At 27.7% G+C, this 24,250-nt stretch overlaps 1 protein-coding gene across 1 annotated transcript in view; it reads right to left on the bottom strand.

Moving 5' to 3' along the window:
• LOC100202854 (isovaleryl-CoA dehydrogenase, mitochondrial) overlaps positions 1-18,899 on the bottom strand; it is a 23,370-nt gene extending 4,471 nt beyond the window's left edge. The window contains exons 1-2 of the mRNA XM_065796542.1: positions 18,517-18,899; positions 17,132-17,406 (exon numbers count right to left, since the gene is read on the bottom strand). Coding sequence (XP_065652614.1) covers positions 17,132-17,406; positions 18,517-18,749 — 508 coding nt within the window. The 5' untranslated portion in view covers positions 18,750-18,899. The remainder of the gene's footprint in view (positions 1-17,131; positions 17,407-18,516) is intronic.
• Positions 18,900-24,250: the final 5,351 nt, after the last annotated feature.

Genomic DNA, 24,250 nt, shown 5'->3' with positions numbered 1-24,250 from the left:
CACACTGCAAAAGTAGTCAAGCAGTGGCTTCAAGACAACCACCTATCGGTGATGGATTGGCCGCCTCAAAGATTCCACAAAGTTTCATTGATCACCTGATCGAATCTATGCTTCAAAGATGCAAGGCTATGATCGACAACAAAGGATTCGCCACGAAATATTGATAGCGAAATACAGCTTGGTCAACATTTTGTCGAGTTGCACTGGTTTTGTCCAGAAGGAAATCAACTTTTATAAATACTTTTGCTTAATTTGTTAATTTTCGTGTACAAATAATGAACTTTGTGATGAATAAAACTTGAAGAACTCTGTCTCTAAACAGTTACATAGTTATTTCTCTAAATTGAAAAAATGCAACTCTTGGAATTAGGAAAAATGAGGTAGGCAAATAATTGCTTTCTTTTAGAGGTCGGCATCAGGTCGACAAAAAAATTTGATACAAAGGTCTTACCATAAAACATAGAAACGAGGTTGGCAATTTTTTGCAGACCTCAAACACTTTTAGGTCAGCAGGTAGGTTGGCATTGCTGAATGCCAACCCTTATTTAGAGGGATATATATATATATATATATATATATATATATATCGTTTGATTTAGCGTTGTATTAAAATAATACAAAACTCTTGTTCGTTAAAAAGTGCTCAATATTTAGGAAATTTATTTTGGTTATATATAAATTTCAAAACAGAGCGATTTATAATTATAATTAAAAACGATAAAGAAAATACTTTTGTTATGGAACTTTAGGTTTCATCTAATTATATATATATATATATATATATATATATATATATATATATATATATATATATATATATATATATATATATATATATATATATATATATATATATATATATATATATATATATATAGGGTGAATCCACGTAAAAGTGGGACAGTCATTTCAATCACCCCTTGGATTTTCTTTAAATTTTAACTAGTGGTACGAATTAATGAAACATGAAAAATTGTAAAATTTGAGCTCACAAATCCAAATGGTTCAAAGGTTATGACGTTTTGAAATTCAGCCTAAAATGTTCATTTCTTTACCAAACTTGCCATTATGGATTTTGTAGTATTACTTTTTGATGAATAATTTAAGATCTAGTGGAAGAATGTGGCTAAAAATTGGTACCTGACCATTTTTGAGGGCGCTGAATTCAAAAATGTTGAGAAAATATCAAAATTTATTCTTTTTGATAGTTATTTTCTGATCTTAAAATGGTCAGTAAAATTTTTTGTTCTGTTACCATGGGTTGCACTTTTATTAACTCCTGGAGTTCCCCAAGTCTTATGGACTCAATTTATTTTTCAAATGAAGTATTAGATCTTAGGCTATCTTTATAAAAAAGATGGTTTTGGTTTTTTAAAGCATAATAAAGATATGTCATTTTGAAATTTAGACAAAAAAATCCTTTTTTTGGCCTCCGTTCTCCATTATAGAATTTATAGCAATATTTTTTGTATGAATAATTTAAGTTCTAGAGAAAGAATATGGCTGAAAATTGGCACCTGACCATTTTTAAAGGTGTTGAATATGAAAATGAAGAGAAAATAACCCAATATTTAATATTTGAGAAAAAATTTTTAATTTTTAAATATCAATAGCCAAACTTTTTGTTTCGCAACCATGGATTACATTTCACTTATTTCTGCAGTTGCCTTACTCTAAATGTGAAATAAGAGGTCTTAGAAAAGGATAGGTCTCTGAAAGAAAATAAAAAAATTATGCTCCTTTGCATAACTTGCATATTTATAACTAATATTTTCAAAAGTATGCATGGAAATATAATTTACAATGCAACACATTGAAAATATAATTTCATTATTTATTAGTTATAATAATCTAACATTATTACTTAATGTCTAATAATTAAGTATTATTTCAAAATATTAGTTGCTTGCTCAAATTTTAGGTTGCATGCACTTGGCATTTTAGTTTCTCATTTTTTAACACTGTTGCGTTAAAAAATGAGAAACTAAAATGCCAATTTTTTTGAAAAGTAGTAAAAAACCTGCTTTATTGAAAAAAGGTCAAAAATAGAAATTAAAAGGAATAATCCAGAATTATTATTACTGAAGTTGATATTTAAATAATGAAAGTAAAATATTTTCACTTTCACTCTTTCGCTGACAAGATAACAGATGAGATGTGGTCCAGAAGATGTTAACGGTGTTTTAACAAGATAAAATGACATTCATTCTTGGCACCCACGATTATTATTTCGCTTTGGCCAGTGTAATTCTCTGCAAAATCTGCCAGTACAACAGCCTCATCAATACTAATTGTTTATTTGAGATGCTTCAGATAGCTAGATTATGATTTTGCTATAAATGAATGAGAAGTAATTTTATCAAGTTGTTTACACAGGAGCTCTATGAATTCATTTAATGGAAGTTTTATTGTTAATAGTTCAGTTCTATCTGTTGTTGTCCACTGTTTGAAATCCAATGACTGTTCATTTTCATTACTGTCACTTCACAAAACTTTATTTATTTATCAAAACCAACCTTAGAAAAAATGTTACCTAATTTTATGGTAAAGTAATTTTTGACCATTTTGAATTAAAAAATAGTTATCAAAGATTTTAAAATAGGTCATTTTTTTTCTACTTTATTTTTAGCATCTTCAAAAATAGTCAAAAATTTACATATAAATTATTGCTAAAAAATCTTCGTAGAAAATTTGAGTCCAAATAAGGAATTTGTACAAGCTTGAAAATGACATTATTCATTAAAAAGTACTACTACTAAGTCCATAATGGCGGATGTGAAAAAAAAATAGGGGATTTTAGGCTGAATTTTAAAATGTCATAACTTTTAAACTGTTTGGATTTGGGAGCTCAAATTCATATTACATTGATAGGTACCACTGGTTGAAATTTGAAAGAAATCTGAAAGAGGGTGACTGAAAAATTTTTGTCCCACTTTTACATGGAATTACCCTATATATATATATATATATATATATATATATATATATATATATATATATATATATATATATATATATATATATATATATATATATATATATATATATATATATATATATATATATATGTAAATTATGTTAGTGTATTTTACAAATAGAGTGCTCAATGTTCTTAAAGAACAGAGCAATAATTAATTAGTAAAAAACACTTATCTAACTTTTATCTTCTACTCGGAGTTTCACCATCGCTGGATCATCAGGAAGCTTCCTGATGATCCAGCGATGGTGAAACTCCGAGTAGAAGATAAAAGTTAGATAAGTGTTTTTTACTAATTATATATATATATATATATATATATATATGAATAAATGAATGACTGTTTTAAGCTTAAAAGACTAATTTATTATCTTTTTAAAGTTACTGACCAATTCAAGTAGCATCAAATGTAAGGTTACTGTAACCTTTCATTCTAAGGTATATCTATTAAGGAAGTTAGTTTTTCATGCCAAACTTAAAAGCACACACAAAACACAAAAAACAAGCTTAAAAATATAACAAGCTTTTATAAAATCGTAAATTTATATATAAAGTTATTAAATAAAGCAATTTAAATGTAAACAATAAATTAATAAACAAAAAGTGAAATCTCAAAATATATTTAAAAAATGTAAAATGTGAAAATTAAAAATTAAAGTGTTAATGTTAATAATCCATAAAAATATTGAAAACAAAAATTTATATTTGCTACTTAGTTATTTTGGTTTTACCCTGAAAAAAATATATTTGAAAATATTTACTAAAGTTTAAAATTTTTTAAGATTGATTGATAAACTTGTTGTTTTAACATTGTTGCAACAAATAAACAAAAAAAATTATAATATATATACAGTAGGGGCAAAAATAAAAACCGCCTAAGAAATTTAGTGTGATTTGTTTTTTTAAGAAACTCTGTGAAATCATTAAAAAACATGTTTATAACGTAATGTTGCTTTAATAAACACATAGCTATTACTATATATAAATAATACAAAATAATTGTTGAAAGAATTATAATATTGTTTTAACTACAAGTCCAAGGTTTTTATGTTTTTTTAACATTTTATTACGACTTGCATTGGGCTTAGAATCATTATCTTGTTGAAATAGATAGTTAGAATTAATTCCATGCAACTAGGATGAACATAAATTCCATAGTTCTAGTTGTAATTTCATGGATCCATAATGTCTTTAATCTTGTGAATTTTGAACATAGCAAATGCAGCAAAGCATTCTAATTGGTTTACCATCTTTTGATGCAAATTTTCTAATAGCAGGTGCCAGCACAGGAGGTGTTGTGACCCAAACTATTTTCCTAGAAAACCCCTGTTGCAATGTCTTTGAATAAAGACAAAGACTTCCCAATAACAATCAAAATTTTACCATGTAAACAACAAATTAATAAAGTATAGTTTTTCTTGAGATGTTGGTAATACCAATTTAACCACATCTGTAGAAATGCAGCAATTTTTAAAGGTAGCTTGAACAATGCATCTATTTTATCTTTTTGCTGATTTTTTCTTTCTTCCTGGTCCAGATGGAAGGGCTGTTTCTCCTGTGTCCTTATACTCTTCAGAAAATCAGTAATGGTGCTTTTTCTACATCCAATTTTTCTTGCAATACCTCTATGAGTCATAGCTAATGATGACTTCTTAATAATTCTTTCTTTATTGACATTATTCAGCACCATTTTTACCTATATATTATATATTTATATATCAATCTATATTTTATATATATATATATATATATATACTTTTAATCTATATTCTATATATATATATATATATATATATATATATATATATATATATATATATATATATATATATATATATATATATATATATATATATATATATATATATATATATATATATATATATATATATATATATATACAGTATGTGACAAAACTGTCAATATGCTTAACAAAGTAACATTTTAAATTTTTTGTAATTGAAAAGCTGCAAAGAAAAATGAAATTTTAGTTTCATTTATTAGATTTGAGACTTAGCTAACTGAAAATATTGCTTTTTTATTAAATTTAGAAGATATTGAATTTTTTTTTTTTAATTCTTATGTGAAAAGCTAATGGTGACAGTTTTGTCACAAGTGAAAACAAATAACCTTTTGGAGTAAATTAATATCGAGTATATCCTCCCTTAGATTTAATTAGAGCCTTAATTCTTTCAGAAACACTAGCAACCAATTTTCAGCATTTCTTGAGTGTAATTGACTACCAAACCTTTTGTACACAAGCCCAAAGTTCATCCTTATTCGTAGATGGAGTGGGAAAGTTGTAGACCTGTTGTTTAACTATTTCGACTGGGTTAAGATCAGGGCTTTGTGCTGGCCAGTTAGCAATTTTCACTTTCTCCTCATGAAGGAATTTAATGATCTTGTCACCCTTATGCTTGGAGTTGTTTTCTTGGATGAACATCATGTTGAATACATTTCTGTCCCATTTTCGAAGTGACTTGAAATACATGACCTTAAGGATGTTGATACAGTCATCAACATTCATTATTACATCAATTTTCACTAATTCTCAGACTCCACGAGCACAGAAACATAAAACAAGAGTTTTCCTTCCCTTTATTTACGGTTGTGGATCAGATGGTAAATTTATACCATCTGATCCCAACATGTTAATTTTACTTTTATCCCATTTTCGAAGTGACTTGAAATACCTGACCTTAAGGATGTTGATACAGTCATCAACATTCATTATTACATCAATTTTCACTAATTCTCAGACTCCACGAGCACAGAAACATAAAACAAGAGTTTTCCTTCCCTTTATTTACGGTTGTGGATCAGATGGTAAATTTATACCATCTGATCCCAACATGTTAATTTTACTTTTATCTGTCCAAATTCAATCATAAAAGTCATCAAAAGTCTTGTTAGCATGTAGTTTAGCATAATTTAAAGAGATTGGCAGAGACGAAAAACTAACAATGTATTTCCAGATATACGCATTTTCATAATATTTTTTTCTAGCTCAAGATTTATTTTCACATATATACATATATATATACATATATATATATATATATATATATATATATATATATATATATATATATATATATATATATATATATATATATATATATATACATATATATATATATATATATATATAATATATATATATATATATATATATATATATATATATATATATATATATATATATATATATGTATGTATGTGTGTATATATATACACAGAGCCATCTCGTAGCGTGTGTGAAGTGTGCGAAACACACACAGCATTAAAAAGGCACAAAATTAAAATTCTGCTTAGAAACAAAATATATAGGCCTTTCTAGATTTATAACTAAAAATGTAAAGGGTACTAAATCCTTTGAGAGTTAGTACCTTTTGCAAGAGTTATGCCCCTTGTCCAATCCCAATCAGTTTTTTTTCAATGTTTTCTGCTAACCAATCAGACAAAAGTTTACATTTTATGTTTACTTCTGGACAAGATGGCCGACATTGATGCTGGCTTTAATGAAATAGGTCCCCGCCTTCTATTGTCTATTATTTATATAATTATTTTTACACATTTTTTGTTTTGGCTATTTTTTGTGCATAATTATTTTTTGTTATTTATAGTAGATCTAGCTAGTAAAACTGCATGCAATTAGAATTGCCTATTTTGACGCAGATAGTGCAGTTTCAGATTATGATGCATTACATAATGAGTTGCTTTTTGCATATTTTTGATATAATAAAAAAACCCTAGCAAAAAGTACTAAGTCTGTAACAAGTAATCCTTATGTACTATTTTGATTTTTTTTTTTTTTTAGATAGGTGATTCAAAATAGCAACAAATCTATAATTTCCTGAAATAAAATGTATCAAAAAAACAAATTGTCTGGTTGGCAAAATAAATTAAAAATAGAAAAAAAAATAAGCAGAAGCTTTCAAAAAGCAAAAAAAAATTTTCAAAATTTTCTTCAAAGAGCTGTAGAGAATGAAATTGAATGTGAGAAACTAAATGAAAAGAAGAAAGTTTAAGTGAAAAACAAAATGAAGGAGAAATGAACATAATTAGAAAACATTAATGAAGGATATAGTTAAATTAATGCAATTGTGGAATTGAATTTGGAAATCAAACCTTCAAACAATAACATGAATTTGGCTGTTGATGTAAATGAAAATAACTATGACGATTTAGCGAATTGGCCAGAAAATTTGTCCACAATATTAATTCAAGACATAGTTACAAAAAGACCTACAAAATTTTCTGTTACTACTTACCTAAAAGATGATCAAAACTGATCATTTAACAATGAACATTTTTATCACAAAGCTCCTAATAATGAATTAATCAACAGATCTTAGCTTGCTTATTCACTTAAATGCGGTAGTGGTGTAGTTGTAAGTGCGCTCGCTTTGTAAGTGAGAGGTTGGGAGTTCGACTCCCACCACGTCCCTGGAAGTACCACGCTCAACTTAGTTTCTCCGCGAAGCGGCTTTGCTTGGCAAGGTTCGTGTTTCGGAGTTAAAGAGTTGAGAGAGGGTTGCACCACGAATAACAACTAAAAAAAAAATACTAAAAAACACGAAAAAAAAAAATGAGTAGCCTCCTCGACTGTAGTGGCCCCCCTCGGGCCTTGGGGAGGTGAATAATCTAAAAAAAAAATCAGACACAGTATTTTGTTTTTGTTGTAAATTGTTAAGTAACATTACTTCTTGTTTAGTGAAAACTGGAACAAATAACTGGAGACACATGACACTAATTTTAAAAAGACATGAAAGCAGTGCAGAGTGCTACAATTCATTTGGGAAAAGGATAGATTTGAAGAAAAGACTTAGCACATCTCAAACTATTGATTGTCTTAATGAAAAATGTACCATACTGAAATACAACATTGGGACTCTGTTATTAAGAAAATTATCAATATAATTTTGATGATAGCTTCTGAAAATATGGCATTCCGTGGATCATCAGACCAAATTTTTTCAGAAAATAATGGGAAATTCTTAAAAATCGTAGAACTAATTTCAAAGTTTGATCCAGTGATGGAAAAACTTTTAAACAGAACAGTTGAGAATCCTAATTAAGCACATTATTTTCACTATTTATTTTGTGGAATTCAATTCATGTCGGTCAAAATGTCTGATTACTTTTTAAATTGATCGGACAACCTGAGGTTTTAGCCAGATAATGTCCAATGTCTGACTGTTAAATTGAGCCCTGGTTTTATATACATAAAAATAATGAATAATGCTTGAAAGTAAATGAATTTGTATTCCTTTAAAACAATAATTCTAAATAAAGTCAAGTTATTTTTAAATAGAAACACAAATAACTAACATTCAAATTACCAGCTAATGTTAATAGTTTAAATTAAATCTTGCCAACACATATTTCCATTCAATTAAAAAAGGAAGTTTGATACCATCCAAACAATTTAATTTTGAATATTTTTTTAAAATATCAAAACAATTTTTATAAAAAATTAACAAATTTAAACTGAATACTTTATACTGAATACACTTAATACTAAAAGAAATTGTTTTGTGAAATGCTACTATAGCTGTTACTTGTGTTACATAATGTGAAGTTTTTAATGAAAACATATTTTCAAATATATGCTTCATCTGATTCCTTCATTAATAGAAAAAAAATATGTGCTGAGGCACATTGATAATTTGAAATTTATTTTAAAATAATTTATTGATTGCAATGATTTAGCAAACGGCATGAAATGCTGCAAGAAAATTAAATAAAAAGATTGAATGAAAAAATAAACAAAGTACATTAGGAAGAGAAAATGTTCTTAGTTACAAGCAACAATTTCAAACTTCAAACAAATTTCAAGCAAACAATTTCAAATAACAAAATTTTCAATCTTTAAAGTTAACAATAACAAAGAAAAATAATTTACTTCTCTAATAGCTTAATTACTTCTCTAATAACTTAATTACTTCTCTAATAACTTATTTCTCTGCTCATTAAAATCATTTTAGAAACTGCTGATGTAATTAGCAATTAACAATAAAGTTGTTAACTCTCATGCACAGCTATTTAAATAGAATACTTAATACAAAGAAGAAAATTGTTTTAAGAAACACCATGTAAAAATTATTGTTACATAAAACAAGATTTTCACTAAATAAATAAATATATACAGTATTGGCCATTAATAACAATCCAGCAGGTTTGTTTTTATATCATTGGACTTTGATTGATATTAAATCAATGATTGTTTGACTCTTCTCAAATTTAAAAAATGTTTATTGATGAGCATTCTATTTTCTTTCAAACAAATATAGACATTCATAAAAATATTATTTGATGTTTTAATTAGTGAACGGAAACTTTCGGCTTCGGCCGAAACCGAAATTTCTGCTTCAACAATTTGTTTACTTTTTCTGTTTCGGCCGAAATTTTGGTTAAAACCGCAACCGAAATGAACCGAAACTTTTATAAGATTTTTTTAAAGTTTTTATATAGAGTGTGATCATGACGGTTTCCTAATTGTAATCGTTTGATAGTAAATCAATTTTTAATTATAACAATTCTAAAAACTTTAATTGAAATCACGTTACATAATAGTTTTAAGTTATTATTCTCAAATCATTCTTAAAATGAATTAACATTTAAGTAAAGCAACCCAAACCAATAGTTTCATCAAAAGTTTCTCAATGCTAAATTTTACAATGGAAAATAATCGATAAAAAACTGGTTTATGGAATCATTTTACCGTGACAGCTAGTGATTTCAAATACGGAACTTGCAATATTTGCAATTTGAAAATATCTTGTGGATCGCACAATCCAAAACTTCAATCACTAAGCGGACTTTCATCACATTTAAGAAGTCTTTTACTCTAAAAAATCTCCTAACTGAAAAAGCAATACTTACAACTACCGGCAGTCCTGAAAATATACCAACCTCAGATCAAGTTTAGCCTATTACAATTAAAAAAAAGAACAATACCCTTATTTGAAACCAGAACAAAACAGCAGAGGGCTAAAATGTTGCAATTTGCAATGCCTGGTTGGGTTGACAATATCTCAAAAATTGATTCAAACTCCGAAGAAGGTCTGAAGTTTCATAGATTTATATTAGAAAACAACATTAAAAGCAAAATTTGTTTTGGCAAAAGTAGCAAAGAGATTTCTTAGACATCCACCAATATCTACCGAAGTAAAAAAGGTTGTTTTTAACTGCTGGAGGCAGTTAAAAACAACCGTTTCTTTCGAAATAAAGAAACAGACTTTTTGTTTCTTTCGAAATAAAGAAACAGACTTTTGCCAGAAAACATGAAAAAGATTAGATATATATAAAATAATTTTTTTAGCTTTAATTCAGTGATCATAAAAGGTTCAGGGATTTTAAGCATTCTTTTTCAAATTTCGGCCGAAAATTCGGTTTCGGCTACGGCTTAACTGAACCGAAATTTTGGTACTTTTGGTTTCGGCTCAATTTCGGTTTCGGTCGATCACTAGTTTTAATTATACTGTTTTTATTTACATATATCTCCTAATCTAAAATAATTATTATGGTCAAAATTAACAACCCACTCTATTATTTCAAACTTCCTTCAAAATTTCATTTGTCTTTTATTAAAACTTTACACTTACTTGCAAACAGTTTATAATTATTTGAGAATTTTTATTCAAATTATTATAAATATTTGAAAAATTTGCCTAGAATGAAATAGAAAAATGAGTATCTAATTAGCTACAATATTTCAGCAATCAAAAAATCAATTTGACTGGAAAATTTTTTGATAATATAGCAAAATGTGAAATCATAGGAATAAATGAGCAGAACATCTTAATGAGAGAAACAGCAAAAAATTTAAACACAACACATGCCATAATTAGCAGAATAATCAACCAATATTAAAGATACAATATAGTTCAAAATCTTCCATGTCCTGGAAGATTCAACATTTCAAATAAAAGAAATGAGCTTTCACTTATTCACATAATGATAAAAAATAGAAATCATCTACTGATCTCAGTCAAAAAGGACAAAAAACTTCTGGTGTTGTTGCTAGTGCTCAAACAATTAGATGAGTACTACAAAAAACAACTGCATGTGGCAAGCTGCTTGCAAAAAACCACGTCTATTGATAAAACATCAGAAAATAAGAAAAATTGATGTTTGGCTCATAAAATTTAGTCTATGAGCATGTGCCACAACATTCTTTTCAGAAATGAAATAAATGTTGAGGTTGATTGAGAAGAAAAAACCAAGTAATGCTGAGAAGAAAGCTACATGGAAAAATGGACCTAAATTCTACCTATCGAACAAAACATAGTAGTGGTAGTATAAGCATTGAGCCTGCATGAAGGTATTTTTTTTAATATTTGATGGAAGGATCAATTCTCAAAGATATTTAGAATTGGATAATTATTTAATACCTTCTATTGACATTTTCCCTAAAGAAAAGGGAATCTTCTAGCAAGATAATAATCCATACTGCTAAGATTTGCAACCAATTGTTTGGCCTACCAATATTCAAGATCTCAATTAAATAGAGAATTTGTGGTCTGGGTTAAACCAAAATCTTGGTAAAATTGAAATAAAAGATCTGGACCAGCTGAAAGAATTAGTAACAAAATTACTAAATAATGGTCCAAAAGAGATTACTCAGAATTTAGTGAACTCCATGACAAAACATATCAATGAATGCTTAAAAAGGATTGTCAACAAAATATGAATTATTTTTATTTTTTTGTAAGTATTTCTTGGTTAAGGTTTTTTAATTTTGTTTTTGTGGTTTGTTTATTTTGATACAAATGAACACCTGTTTTATTTTCAATATTTTAGTTTTTAATTTTTTTAATTTTTATTATTTTATAATAAACTTATATTGTGATTATTTGATTTGTTTCAATAAAAAGAAAATCAGGAAAAAGTCACTTTTAGTTTATAAAATATTTAATATCAAACTTATATTCATACTAAAATAACATGATGGTTTGTTGTTAATGACCAATACTGTAAATATACATATACAATATATATATATATATATATATATATATATATATATATATATATATATATATAATATATATATATATATATTTATATATATACACACACACATATATATATATATATATATATATATATATATATATATATATATTCATTTATTTATTTAGTAAAAATCTTGTTTTGTGTAAAAATAGTAATTTTTATAGTAGCAACGATTTTTTTCTTAGTATTAAGTTGTCAATATGACATATTAAGTATTAGTAAAATAATGTATTAGTATTAAGTATTCGGTTATATATATATATATATATATATATATATATATATATATATATATATATATATATATATATATATATATATATATATATATATATATATATATATATATATATATATATATATATATATTAGGGCTGTTCATGTGAACACAGGAAAAAAAATTTTTTCTCGGATTTGAATGCATAGTTGTTTATTTTGTGCCATTTGACATAGTAATTGACTGTGGAAAAAATCTTTCCAATCAGATAATGTTTAGGGGGTGCTCAATGACCATAAAGTTTTACGAAAAACGTCAAAAACGTGTAAAAAGTTCCAAAGTTCCAAAAATTTCTAGAACCTGGTTAGTTAAATTTTTTCCACTGAAATATTGTCTGATTGCGTGCTATATAGATTAATTAAAGTGCAGCAGATTAATTGTCATCAGGGCACCAGACTAAAAAATGTCTGCTAGTGTTTAAAACAATTGTGTTTATATCATTTTGTTAAAATTTGTATTCATAATTTTAATACTATTATTTAACTCAATTTAGAATTTGTTCAAACAGAATAAAAAGGTTTACAAGTATAAATATTATTTTTATTTGGAATTTCAGTTTGACAACAAATGTATTAATATTTTGATAGTACCTAACCTTAGTAACCTATTACAGAAAACTAGCATGGTAGTCTGGTAGTGTATTGTTTGTTATTAAGTGCAGATAATAATAATTTCTAATTTGAAAATATTTATTTAATTTCTTTAGTAATAATTATTATAATATATTGCTGCAGCTGCATAAACCAACAACTGAATGATAAGTTTGTATAATATGGTATTGAGTTTTGATTTTCTCATAATATTTCAGTTATCATTGAAATGGCAGCATCATCTCGTGTTGCTATCTCTACACGACTTCAAACCAAAATCTTTTTAATTGGACAACCAGAGCCAAATCTTCCAGATAAAGTTCTTCCCTTAACATCTGATGTTTTAAAAACATTTTTTTATCATCTTAATTCAACCAAAAAGTCAGTGCCTGAAAGTCTTAAAACAACTGTTGATGAACTGATTATTATTTGGAATAAAGCCCGTATTCCGACAGCATTTCATCCGAATGTAGTCTTAAAGTTGAAAACTTTAGTCCAGGAATTTAAATTAATAAAAAAAAAAAAAATCCAGATTGTCAGATTCTCAGAAATCGAGAGAGAAATCATTTACAGACACCATTGGCCTACTTTTTGACATTGCCTAAAAGGATGCTGAAACCATGATCAGAATTGAAGAAGATAAAGAATTTTTATTGGATCAGAGATGTCAGAGAAAAATGGTGATGTTTGGAGAGGACAAAGAACTTTCAAAATTAGAAGAAAGAAATGAAGCAAGGAAACAAGCAGAGAGAGAACGAAAGCTAAAAGAAGAGCAAAGACAATCTGGTGCGAGTGCAATAGTTCCTGTTATTGAACCTTTACATGACGAAAGTTATAGTGATGACAACGATAACGATGCTGTTGATAATGACAAAATGGTTGATAGAGATTTTGAGATAGAAATCCCTGTTTACAACAAGTCAGTAAAGCAAGTTCTTCAGGGTCAGCTGAATCAAGTTTAGCAAGTACTCCAAAACGACAATGTATCTTAGATACAATTCTTGACTCGCCTGATGTTTCATCAACATTAGACAGAATTAATCTGACACAAAATTTACTATACTAGCAGCACCAATTGCAAGGGCTGGTGGACAGAACCTCGATGATGGATCATTGTCACGTTTTACAGTCCGTAGAAAACGAACCTATCATCGATCAAATATTGAAGCCACTGTTCGAACTGAATTCTGCGATTTGGACAAACCACCATTAATCGTCCACTGGGATGGCAAACTGATGATAGATCGTACAAATTCTGCAGCCCCTAAAGCAAATGTTGACCGGCTATCTGTAGGTGTGACAGGTCACAATGTTGACAAAATACTTGGAATAGCAAAACTATCAGCTGGAACTGGAGAAGCCCAAGCAAAAGCAGTTATTCATCTGCCTAATTTCTGGGACATAATTGGTGATGTTATTGGAATGAGTTTTGATACTACAGCCTCTAACACTGGCTCCAAAAATGGTGCATGTGTAGTTCTAGAGAAACATATAGGTAGAAATTTGTTATATTTCGCTTGCAGACACCATGTTCATGAGATCATAGTAGCAGGAGTATTTGGATCACTATTTGGACCATCATCTGGTCCCAACATACCTCTTTTCCAGAGATTTCAGCAATATTGGCCCAAAGTTAATCAAGGAAGTTTTAAACCTCTGGATGACATTCGAATGAAAATACCCCTGGTGCAAGAACTACAAAATGAAGTGATTGCATTCCTCAAAGAAAACCTGCATGTTAAAATGCCAAGGGATGACTACAAAGAAATCATGGATCTCTGTCTGTTAATACTTGGAAAACTGCCTGATCAAGAAGAGAAAAATTATCATTTCAAGATCCCTGGTGCTTATCACATGGCTCGCTGGATGGCCAAGGTTATTTATTGTTTTAAGATTTATTTATTTCGTGAAGAGTTCAAGTTGACCACAAAAGAGGAAAAAAATCTCTGTGAATTTTGCTTATTTGCTAGTCTGGTTTATGTAAAATCTTGGATATCATGCACAAATGCCAGCGATGCTCCAGTTAATGACTTGTTTCTGTTTCAGCAACTTAAGCAGTTTGCAGTTGTGAATAAAACGATTTCCGAAGCAGCAGTCAAGAACTTTCAAAACCATTTGTGGTATCTTTCACCAGAATTGGTCCCACTAGCTTTGTATTCAAACAAACTTCAAACGGAAGAGAAGCGAAAAATGATTTCCAACATGAAATTTCACGGTGAGAACTGGTCTGAAAGGTTGATCAAATTAAAGAATATTGAAAGTCTAGAGAAGAAATCTCTGGACATGCTGGTGACATCAGTTTCAGCAAGTGCGTTGCGGTCAATGAAGGTTGATATTGATTTTCTGTTCAACAACGATCCAGCTACCTGGAATGATTCCCCAGAATACCAAGAAGGAAAAAATTTAGTATATTCATTGAAAGTAGTAAATGATGCTGCCGAACGATCTGTGGCTTTAATGTTGATGTTTAATGAATCGATTACAAGGAATGAATCTGAAATGCAGAGGTTAATTCAGGTGGTTGAGGATCACAGAAAGCGAGTGCCAGATGCCAGAAAGTGTACTCTGAAGAGTTATAGTCCTCGCTAGCATTAACATTGCACGAACTATAACATTACGATAATTAAATGTTAATTGCTCATATGTTTTTTTGTTTATAATTCGTATTTTAATCAATGACAAAGAGTCAAAAATCCTAGTGTTTTATTTTGGAAAAATTCTGATATAACAAAAACCGCAGAACTTTAGTCGTATTGCAGTATTTTATTTCATTAATTTCTCTGCTAAACCAGTCTAAAGTGGATGTGGATTGTAATTTGTATTCAGAATTTAATATTTAGAGATAATTAAAACTGATCAAATCTGAAAAATCTAATTAACCGGGTTTTAGAAATTTGTGGAACTTTGTTACTTTTTCCATGTTTTTCACATTTTTCGTAAAACTTTATGGTCATTGAGCACCCCCTAAACATTATCTGATTGGAAAGATTTTTTGCACAGTTAATTACTATGTCAAATGGCACAAAATAAACAACTATGCAATCAAATCTGAAAAAAAAAATTTTTTTGGACAGCCCTAATATATATATATATATTCATTAATTTCTGAAGAATCTTTGTTGATGAAACACAGTGTCAAATGGAAAAAATTTTTGTTAAGTGATTTTCTACTTATATATATATATATATAAATATATATATATATATATAAATATATATATATATATATATATATATATATATATATATATATATATATATATATATATATATATATATATATATATATATATATATATATATATATATATATATAGAGAGAGAGAGAGAGAGAGAGAGAGAGAGAGTTGTATTGTATTCTGTTAGATATAATACAGCTCTTTGTCGGTTTTATATGTGATCAATATTTATAACTTATAAAATAGATCTAAATATTTAAATGAAAAAAGTACAATTTTTTTATGGAGCATAAAATTTCATGCCATTCGGCAATCATTCAGCTATATATTTCAAATAGAAATATATAGCGGAATGATTGCCGAATGGCATGAAACTTAAAGCCCCATAAAAAAGTCATATTTTTTTCATTTGAATATATATATATCTCTTTCTCTCTCTCTCTCTCTTTCTCTTTCTTTCTTTCTCTCTCTCTCTCTCTCTCTCTCTCTCTCTCTCTCTCTCTCTCTCTCTCTCTCTCTCTCTCTCTCTCTCTCTCTCTCTCTCTCTCTCTATATATATATATATATATATATATATATATATATATATATATATATATATATATATTGCATTATAAATAAAAAAGAATTGCATTATAAATAAAAGAAATTAATCTATTACATAAATACAAAAGACTTAAAGAAAAGAAAAAGAAAGTGAAAAGCAAAGTATAGTGGGAAGAAAATATATACTATTATGTTAATATTAAAATGATGTCTTAAATATTTTTGTTAAATAATAAAATAAGAACTTCAAGCATTTATAAAAAAAAAGATTTTTATCACCAAATGAAAGTAATCTAAATAAGTTAAGTAAAATAGTTTACGTCATATTTAATATTCGTCAACGAAGCTAACTAAAGTAGCGTATCGTAACAATAAAACTATTTAAAACGCATTTTCAAAACTTAAATGATTTTATAAAATTTGAGTATATGCATTTTCCAAATAACTAGTGTTGGAAAATAAGGTTAAGAAAAAAATCTCAAACTAAAACTTCTTCTGTGACAAAAAAACTAATAAAGTTATTCTCAATGAAACTTACCTGAACCTACTTCACTCATTGCCAGAGAGCCAAAAACTTCTCCGCTAATTAATTTTGGAAGATATTTCTCTTTTTGGTTTTTAGTTCCATTTCGAGCAATTTGGTTTACACATAGATTTGAGTGAGCCCCATAACTGAGACCAATAGCACCACTGGCACGACTAATTTCTTCCATTGCTATAACATGTTCAAAGTAACCTAACCCAAGACCTCCGTATTCTTGAGAAACAGTTATACCAAGAAGCCCCATATCACCAAGTTTTTTCCAAAATTCCCTGAAAAAATTTTTTTTTTCAAAATTATATTATTACCAAAGCTGTAATATTGCACATGAGATATATGCATATATAAATGATGCAATATCACATATGACAATAATATTACATTTATTATTAAAATATGATTTTTTTACATTTTATGAGACATTTTTAATCATTCTTGCTAATCAAATTCTTTCATTAAAAGCTTCAGTAAAGAGGAAAAAATGGTGTAGATTGTGCATACAGGAGAAATGAGAAAAAAAGCATTATGAGCTAATTGACATTGAAAAAAACATGCTAAATTTCAAACTAAATTTATCTTAAATCATACAAGTTCATCATTATCACCATTATCATCAACTAATGCCTGTTTCTATACACTTTCATGGTTGATGATTTCCAATAATACTATTATTGGTATTAAAAATATACTTTATCAAATAATAACTGCATTAAAAGCAGTTATTATTTAACATCATTATTCAATTTAAAACATTCAGAAGCCACTCAGGAGCTGAAAAAATCAGAATAATAAAATACTTTTTAAAATATCAGGTTTTGGTGGTTATATCAAGATTGCTTGATATAAAATCAAGTGCTGAAGATAGCCTCTCTAAATTTACTTGTAAGAAAGCCATAGAAGTGACTACTCTGTATCCTTTTTGGGTATTCCTTTATTCCCTCAAAAAGTGATTTCACTTTTAAATGTTTCTTTTCTTCTGGTCATGACAGTCCTCCGTGAAATCTGTATTAAAAGTGTTTTTATTTTAAAAATTAATTTTGGTCACACTCCTCAATTTTTCTTATTTATCAAGCACTTTTTCAAACTTATTATTTCAAAAAATATCAAAATATAAAAACTATTTGAAAAAATAAAAACCTTAAATTATTTGGTGTTCAAGAATATATTCAGGTATTTTTTTTTAAAATAATATTTCTTAACTAAATTTGACAGTTCTCAAACGGTAAATTTGTTCGATTAGCAGAGTTATTTAAAGTAGTCAGGGTAGCAGTGCTACTTTGAATAGAATTTAATGAGGTGAAAATTAATAATAAAAAAAAGAAAAAAAAGAATTTTAAATGTAGACAGATAGTGTTTTCAATTCATACTTTTATTATGCTTACCGAAGTTCACTCCAGCCATTGTTTTTATCAATTTGATCAGCAAAAGGAGCAAGATTTTTTTTACAAAAATCGTGAACAGTTTGCCTAAAACTCTCCTGGTCAGTATTTAATCCAAACAATTTATCGTCTACACCTGCACTAAAGAGATTAGTAGACGTTGAAAATAATCGTTCCCTTATAAAACATGTTCTATATACACTTGGATAAAAACTTTTTACAAAACGGATTATCATTTCGTTTTGTTTTTATGCAATATGTCTATATAATTTTAGCTTCTTTTAAATACCTTTAAATTAAACAGGTGTTCCGGTTGAGGTATTTTTATATAACCCGCTTTAATAGATCTATAAACCGATATGAATCCGAAGACACCGATACCTTATGTTTTGTTAGGGGTCGTCCATAAATATTACGCCAAAAACTTAGAGTATGTGCATTTTTCAAATCCTTCCCACTCCTCCCTCCTATTTTTTATTAATTAAAATACCTTTAATTTTGCAAAGTTTATATAAATTAAGAAATATTTTTTAAATTAGTGCGTGCGTCTTCATACCCTACCATTACTTTTTTAAACGCTTTTTTTTGAAGACATATATATGTCCTCAAATTGGGACAATTTTTGGAAATTTAAGGACCTTTTTTTTTTAAGCCCTAATGACAGGTTTTGGAGGATGGGCTTTAATCCAAAAACAAAGTTAATTTACTTTGTTATCTGTATGATCGTATGACCGAGAGGTTAATGCGAGCTATTTCCCATTGGAGGTTTTTGATCGAATCGCGTCATGATTTTTTTTTTTTTTTTTTAAATATCTAATAAAATAACCTTTAGTTGTGCGGACGTTTTTTATCAGTTACCCCTCTTTAGTAAGCCCGTAAAGAATGAGTCTTAAGTGAGATAAGAAATATTGAAATCAAATCATACAATCTATTTTTTGCGGACTAAAAATGGGGTTGCCTGAAATATACGTCCATGTGTATGGTGGACAGTATAATCTTGGATTGACTAAAATTGAAGGGTCGTGTAACGCAAAAGAAATAATTCGTTTAGTTGAATCTAAATTAAATAAATATAGACTGAATTTAAAATCTGACATTATTGCATCAACACGTCTGTAATGATTAAATATGGAAATGAAGTTGACCCAATAAATCAACTGTGTTACAACCATGCAGTTCATTTGACAGTGTATTATATATTCAAAAACTTTGCAGACCTAATCAAATAATGTAGCAGAAGAGTTTTCCGAAAGTTATGATGATGAAGATAACGAATACTTCAATTTCAATATGGACGAATATTTTTCCAGCGATAAAGCAAATATAAATTTTATTGAGAACGAGAGCTTAGAAGAAAAAATGCTGGAACTTACCTTAGATATAAACATTGTGATAAAAGAAACAAGAAGAGTATACAAATTTTTTAGGAACTAACCAGTTCGAAACAGCATTCTACAAAAACATGTTAAAAAGCAAAAAACTTGAACTTAAAAGGTAAACATTTGAACTTCTTGTTAGATTGTCGTGCTGGAATTTTTTGATTGATATAATAAGGCATTTCATATTATGTGACTCTAACTATATGACTTTAGAGGAACTAGGTGCAATGGTTCCATCTGGTTATTATATTTCACGCTAAATATAATGTAAAATTAATTGCAAAACAAATTTATAAACGTTTATTTTGTGAACTGGAATTAAAAATGCCCGTTGAAGTTAAACTAATAGCACAGGGGAAAGGTGCATCTTTTGGTGAAAACACTCTTTATAATTTGTTGCTAACATTTTTAACACCACCAAAATAAATCCACCAATCATTGCAACTTGAAAAAGAGCTAAAAATTATTGAAGGAAATGGAAAAAGAACAAATAACTTGGTAAAATTATACAAAGCACTTTTTACCATTAAGCCTACATCAATGGATTGTGAAAAGGTTTTTTCCATTGCCGGAATTTCTTCTACAAAAATACGTTCCAGATTGACTGTTGAAACTCTCAGGGGTTTAGTGTTTTTAAAATATGATTTTAAGGAATCAAAACTTAACTGATCAATTATTTACTAAAATAACTACATATTAAAACAAAATATTCCTATACTGAAAACTGAACTAATATTAACTATTCATAATAAATAAATTTATATCTTCTATTTTATTGTTTGACTTTTTTTTTCAACAATTACCCGGATGAAAATTGAAGAGTCGAGTACCCGGGTAGTAAAATTCACGAGTAATTGTATTCCCTATTATAGGCCTATATCCGTATTACCCGTTTTCTCAAAAATATTTGAACGCGATAGGTATAACAGAATTTATGTCTATGCAAAAAACAAACACTTATACCCTAAACAGTTTGCTCTCCGAAAAAAAAGTTCAACATGCAATTATTGAGTTAGTTGACGAAATAACCATTGGATTTGAAAAAAATCAGTTCACTCTTGAAATATTTATAGATATGTCAAAAGCATTTGACTTAGTAGATCACTTCATACTTTTAGAAAAGTTAAATTACTATGGTGTAACAAACAAAACATTTTGTTGGGTTAAATTCTGTCTTGCTAACAGAAAACAGTATGTTGTCAATCTGGATTCCGGTACATTAAATACTTTGTGTGGAGCTCCACAAGGTTCATTTCTCGCCCCTCTCCTATTTCTAATTTAAATAAACGACTTCTGAATTGTATCTTAAATTTATTTATGTATGTTGATGATACTAATTTGTTTATGTCCACTAATGATATTATAATGGAAAAAAGTATATAATAATGGAAAAAAGAACCACAAGGACCCGTGGTTCAAACCCCACCTCTGGGCAAGTTTTGCGACATCGGTTAGGAATGAGGCGTGAACTTCCTATTAAATGCTCGTCCGCGGAGCTCTTTGATAAGACCGTAAGGACTTCTTAAGGCACCTAAATAAAATTGAAAAAAAAAAGATATTAATCAGCTTTATGGAGATCTAAATATTGAACTGATGAAAGTAAATAAATAGTTTGGAGCTAACAACCGCTCAATAAACGCAGATTAAACGCAGATAAAATAATAAGCGCTCGATAAACGCAGATAAAACTCAATATGCATTATTTTATATAAAAAAATACAAGAAAACTTGCCATTTAAATTACCAGCTCTCTTTATAAATGATAAACAAATAAAAAAACAGAAATTTTTAAAATAACTTGGAGTTTTTGTAGATAAAAACATTATTATATACATTTAACACCATATAATTAAATTTTCGAATAATCAGGAGTTATTTATTATAAAATGAGGTAGTGCCTAAAGCAGGGTCTTTAACAAAAGTATTTTCTTTTGTTGAAATGTTCCCTATGAAAAACTACCCTTTTAAGTTTTAGTTAAATTTTTTAGTCAAATTTTTGTATTACTCACAAATATAAGAGCTATTATGAAAGGACATATAAATATTAAATGATTCTGCTTCAGGTACTTTATCAATGTGTTATTTCCAATTTGTAAAACTTTTAGTTTGATTGAATACTTTTTAAGCAACAATTGTTTTACATAACTTTTTGTCCACTTTTATGTTAACTCCGCATTTTAAAACTTTGTTTTTTTATTTTTTTTTATTTTTTTTTTCTTCTTACATTTACATTTGTTTATATTTTAATAAAAAAAAAATTAAAATCAAAAATTATTAAAGATTTTAGTTTTTTTTACCATGAATCAAAACCTGTTTGAATCAAAACCTGTTTGAATTCCACCTGTTTGAATCCACCTGTTTTGCTGTGAAATTAAAAAGTTTATATATTTACATAAAATGTTTTAAGGTTCTGAATAAAAAAAGTAAAGTTACATACTTTGAAAAAAATAAATTACTGGCCTGGACGTACCTGGTTTTTAAGTCATCTTTCAATTTAATTTCATTATTTTGAATTTCTGCGAACGGAACTCTCCGGGTTAAGGTGGTAGGCCTATGAAAAATAGAGATTTTTTTATTAAAAATTGAAAAAATAGGTAATATATTGTATTTATGTAAAAATTTATCATCTATCTGCTGATATATAACTTGTTTAGGTTTTGATCAAACTAAAAGGGTTTAAAACAACATATTTTATTAGCTAGTTTGTTTATTTGCCTTAGCAACGCCATAGCAACGAAAAGTTAAGACATTTTTTTACCCAAATTAGATGGCCAAAATGACAAACCTTGTGAAGCTTCCAAATTAATAGTGATCTGCGGTGTTTTTGGTCATGCTTTTAAGTCATAATAATTTTAAGTCATAATAATTGTATCTTATAATAATTGTGATATTAAACTATTTATATTGTTTGTGGTATAAAAATAAAATGTTTACATGGTCAAAACCCAAAATTCAAATGAAGCATTTCATTTAATTTTATGGACTCTATGGACCTAAAAACTTTTTTGTAAGTAGAAGAACATTTGAACTTTGTATAAACTCTGCAATAGTTCATTCTAATGATAGTGGAAATGGGGTAAAATTTGTTTTAAGTTACTTTGGATTGTAAGGATCTGCGACTATTCCAAAACTGGTTTTAAAGGACCAAAAGCGCATTGTAAACAAGCGTTGTAAATCAACTTCAATATGCAAAAAGCAAAGAAAAAAAATTTAGATCTCTTCATAAGGAATACTTAAATACTGAAAAAACAGATTCATATAGCTCTGTTAGCTTTTAAGGAGTGTTTATTGACATAAATTTTGATTTTTAATTTTTAACTTGATTTTTCTCGTTTTGAGATTTTTAGTTTTTTTTTAAACATTAAAACATAATATCTCCAGTATAAATTAAGCAATTAAGCTCAAATTTTCAAGAGATGTTCTTCATATATGTAGAATTCATTTGTCATAGGATTTTTAAAATTTCATTTTTGGGGGCGCTACAATGTGGTTTCATCTGCCAGAGTTTTTTTATAAAAATATATATTCAAGTTTAAAAGTCAATATAATCTGAACTAGAGGGGCAAATTTAAAAATCCTATGACAAATGAATTTTGTACATATATAGAACTGCCATACCCAAATTGTTTTGATTTATTGTCATTTTTGAGAAATTGTGTTTTGAAGTTTTCGTTTTTTTCACACTTTTTAAAAAAATTTTGAGGCAAGTGAGACACTTTTTTATATATATTTTTGATTTTATGTTTAGTTGTATAATTATTGTTATCAACTGCTTAGTTTTATTGTAAATATAAATTTGATGCTAATAAAAATTTTTTATTGGCCTACCACCTTAAATGTTTAAACCGTAGAAATAACCGCAATATTAAAAAATATTTTAAAAGGACGTTATTATAAGCATGCTGCTTTCTACCTACTAAGCTAATTGCTACGCGTAGACTTCTTGACAAGTTGACACAACATAACTGCCAATAAAACTACTAAATTAATTTTTTTCTTCTAAAGTTTAGACCCCACCCCATGTATAAGCATGAAATATAAAGGACCATAGACATTAAACTTAAAGTATCATAGAAAAAGTTGTTTTTACTACATTTATATATATATATATATATATATATATATATATATATATATATATATATATATATATATATATATATATATATATATATATATATATGTAATCTTCCTCTAAAAGTTTGAAAGAATGTCATCTTCTCATACAAGTCAAGCCAGCTGAGAATTTGCTTAAAATACGCTCTTTTATAATAAAATTACTTTCCTTCATGGCTTAAAAATCAGCTATTTGCCACAGTTGTTGCTGTCAAGTTTAGCATTGTTTTTTATGTTTTTGT

The sequence above is a fragment of the Hydra vulgaris genome, chromosome 04 (assembly GCF_038396675.1).
Source record: "Hydra vulgaris chromosome 04, alternate assembly HydraT2T_AEP".
In the NCBI taxonomy this organism is placed as follows: Eukaryota; Metazoa; Cnidaria; class Hydrozoa; order Anthoathecata; family Hydridae; genus Hydra; species Hydra vulgaris.
The sequence above is the reverse complement of the archived record's forward strand: the minus strand, read 5'-3'. Positions and strand labels throughout refer to the sequence as shown.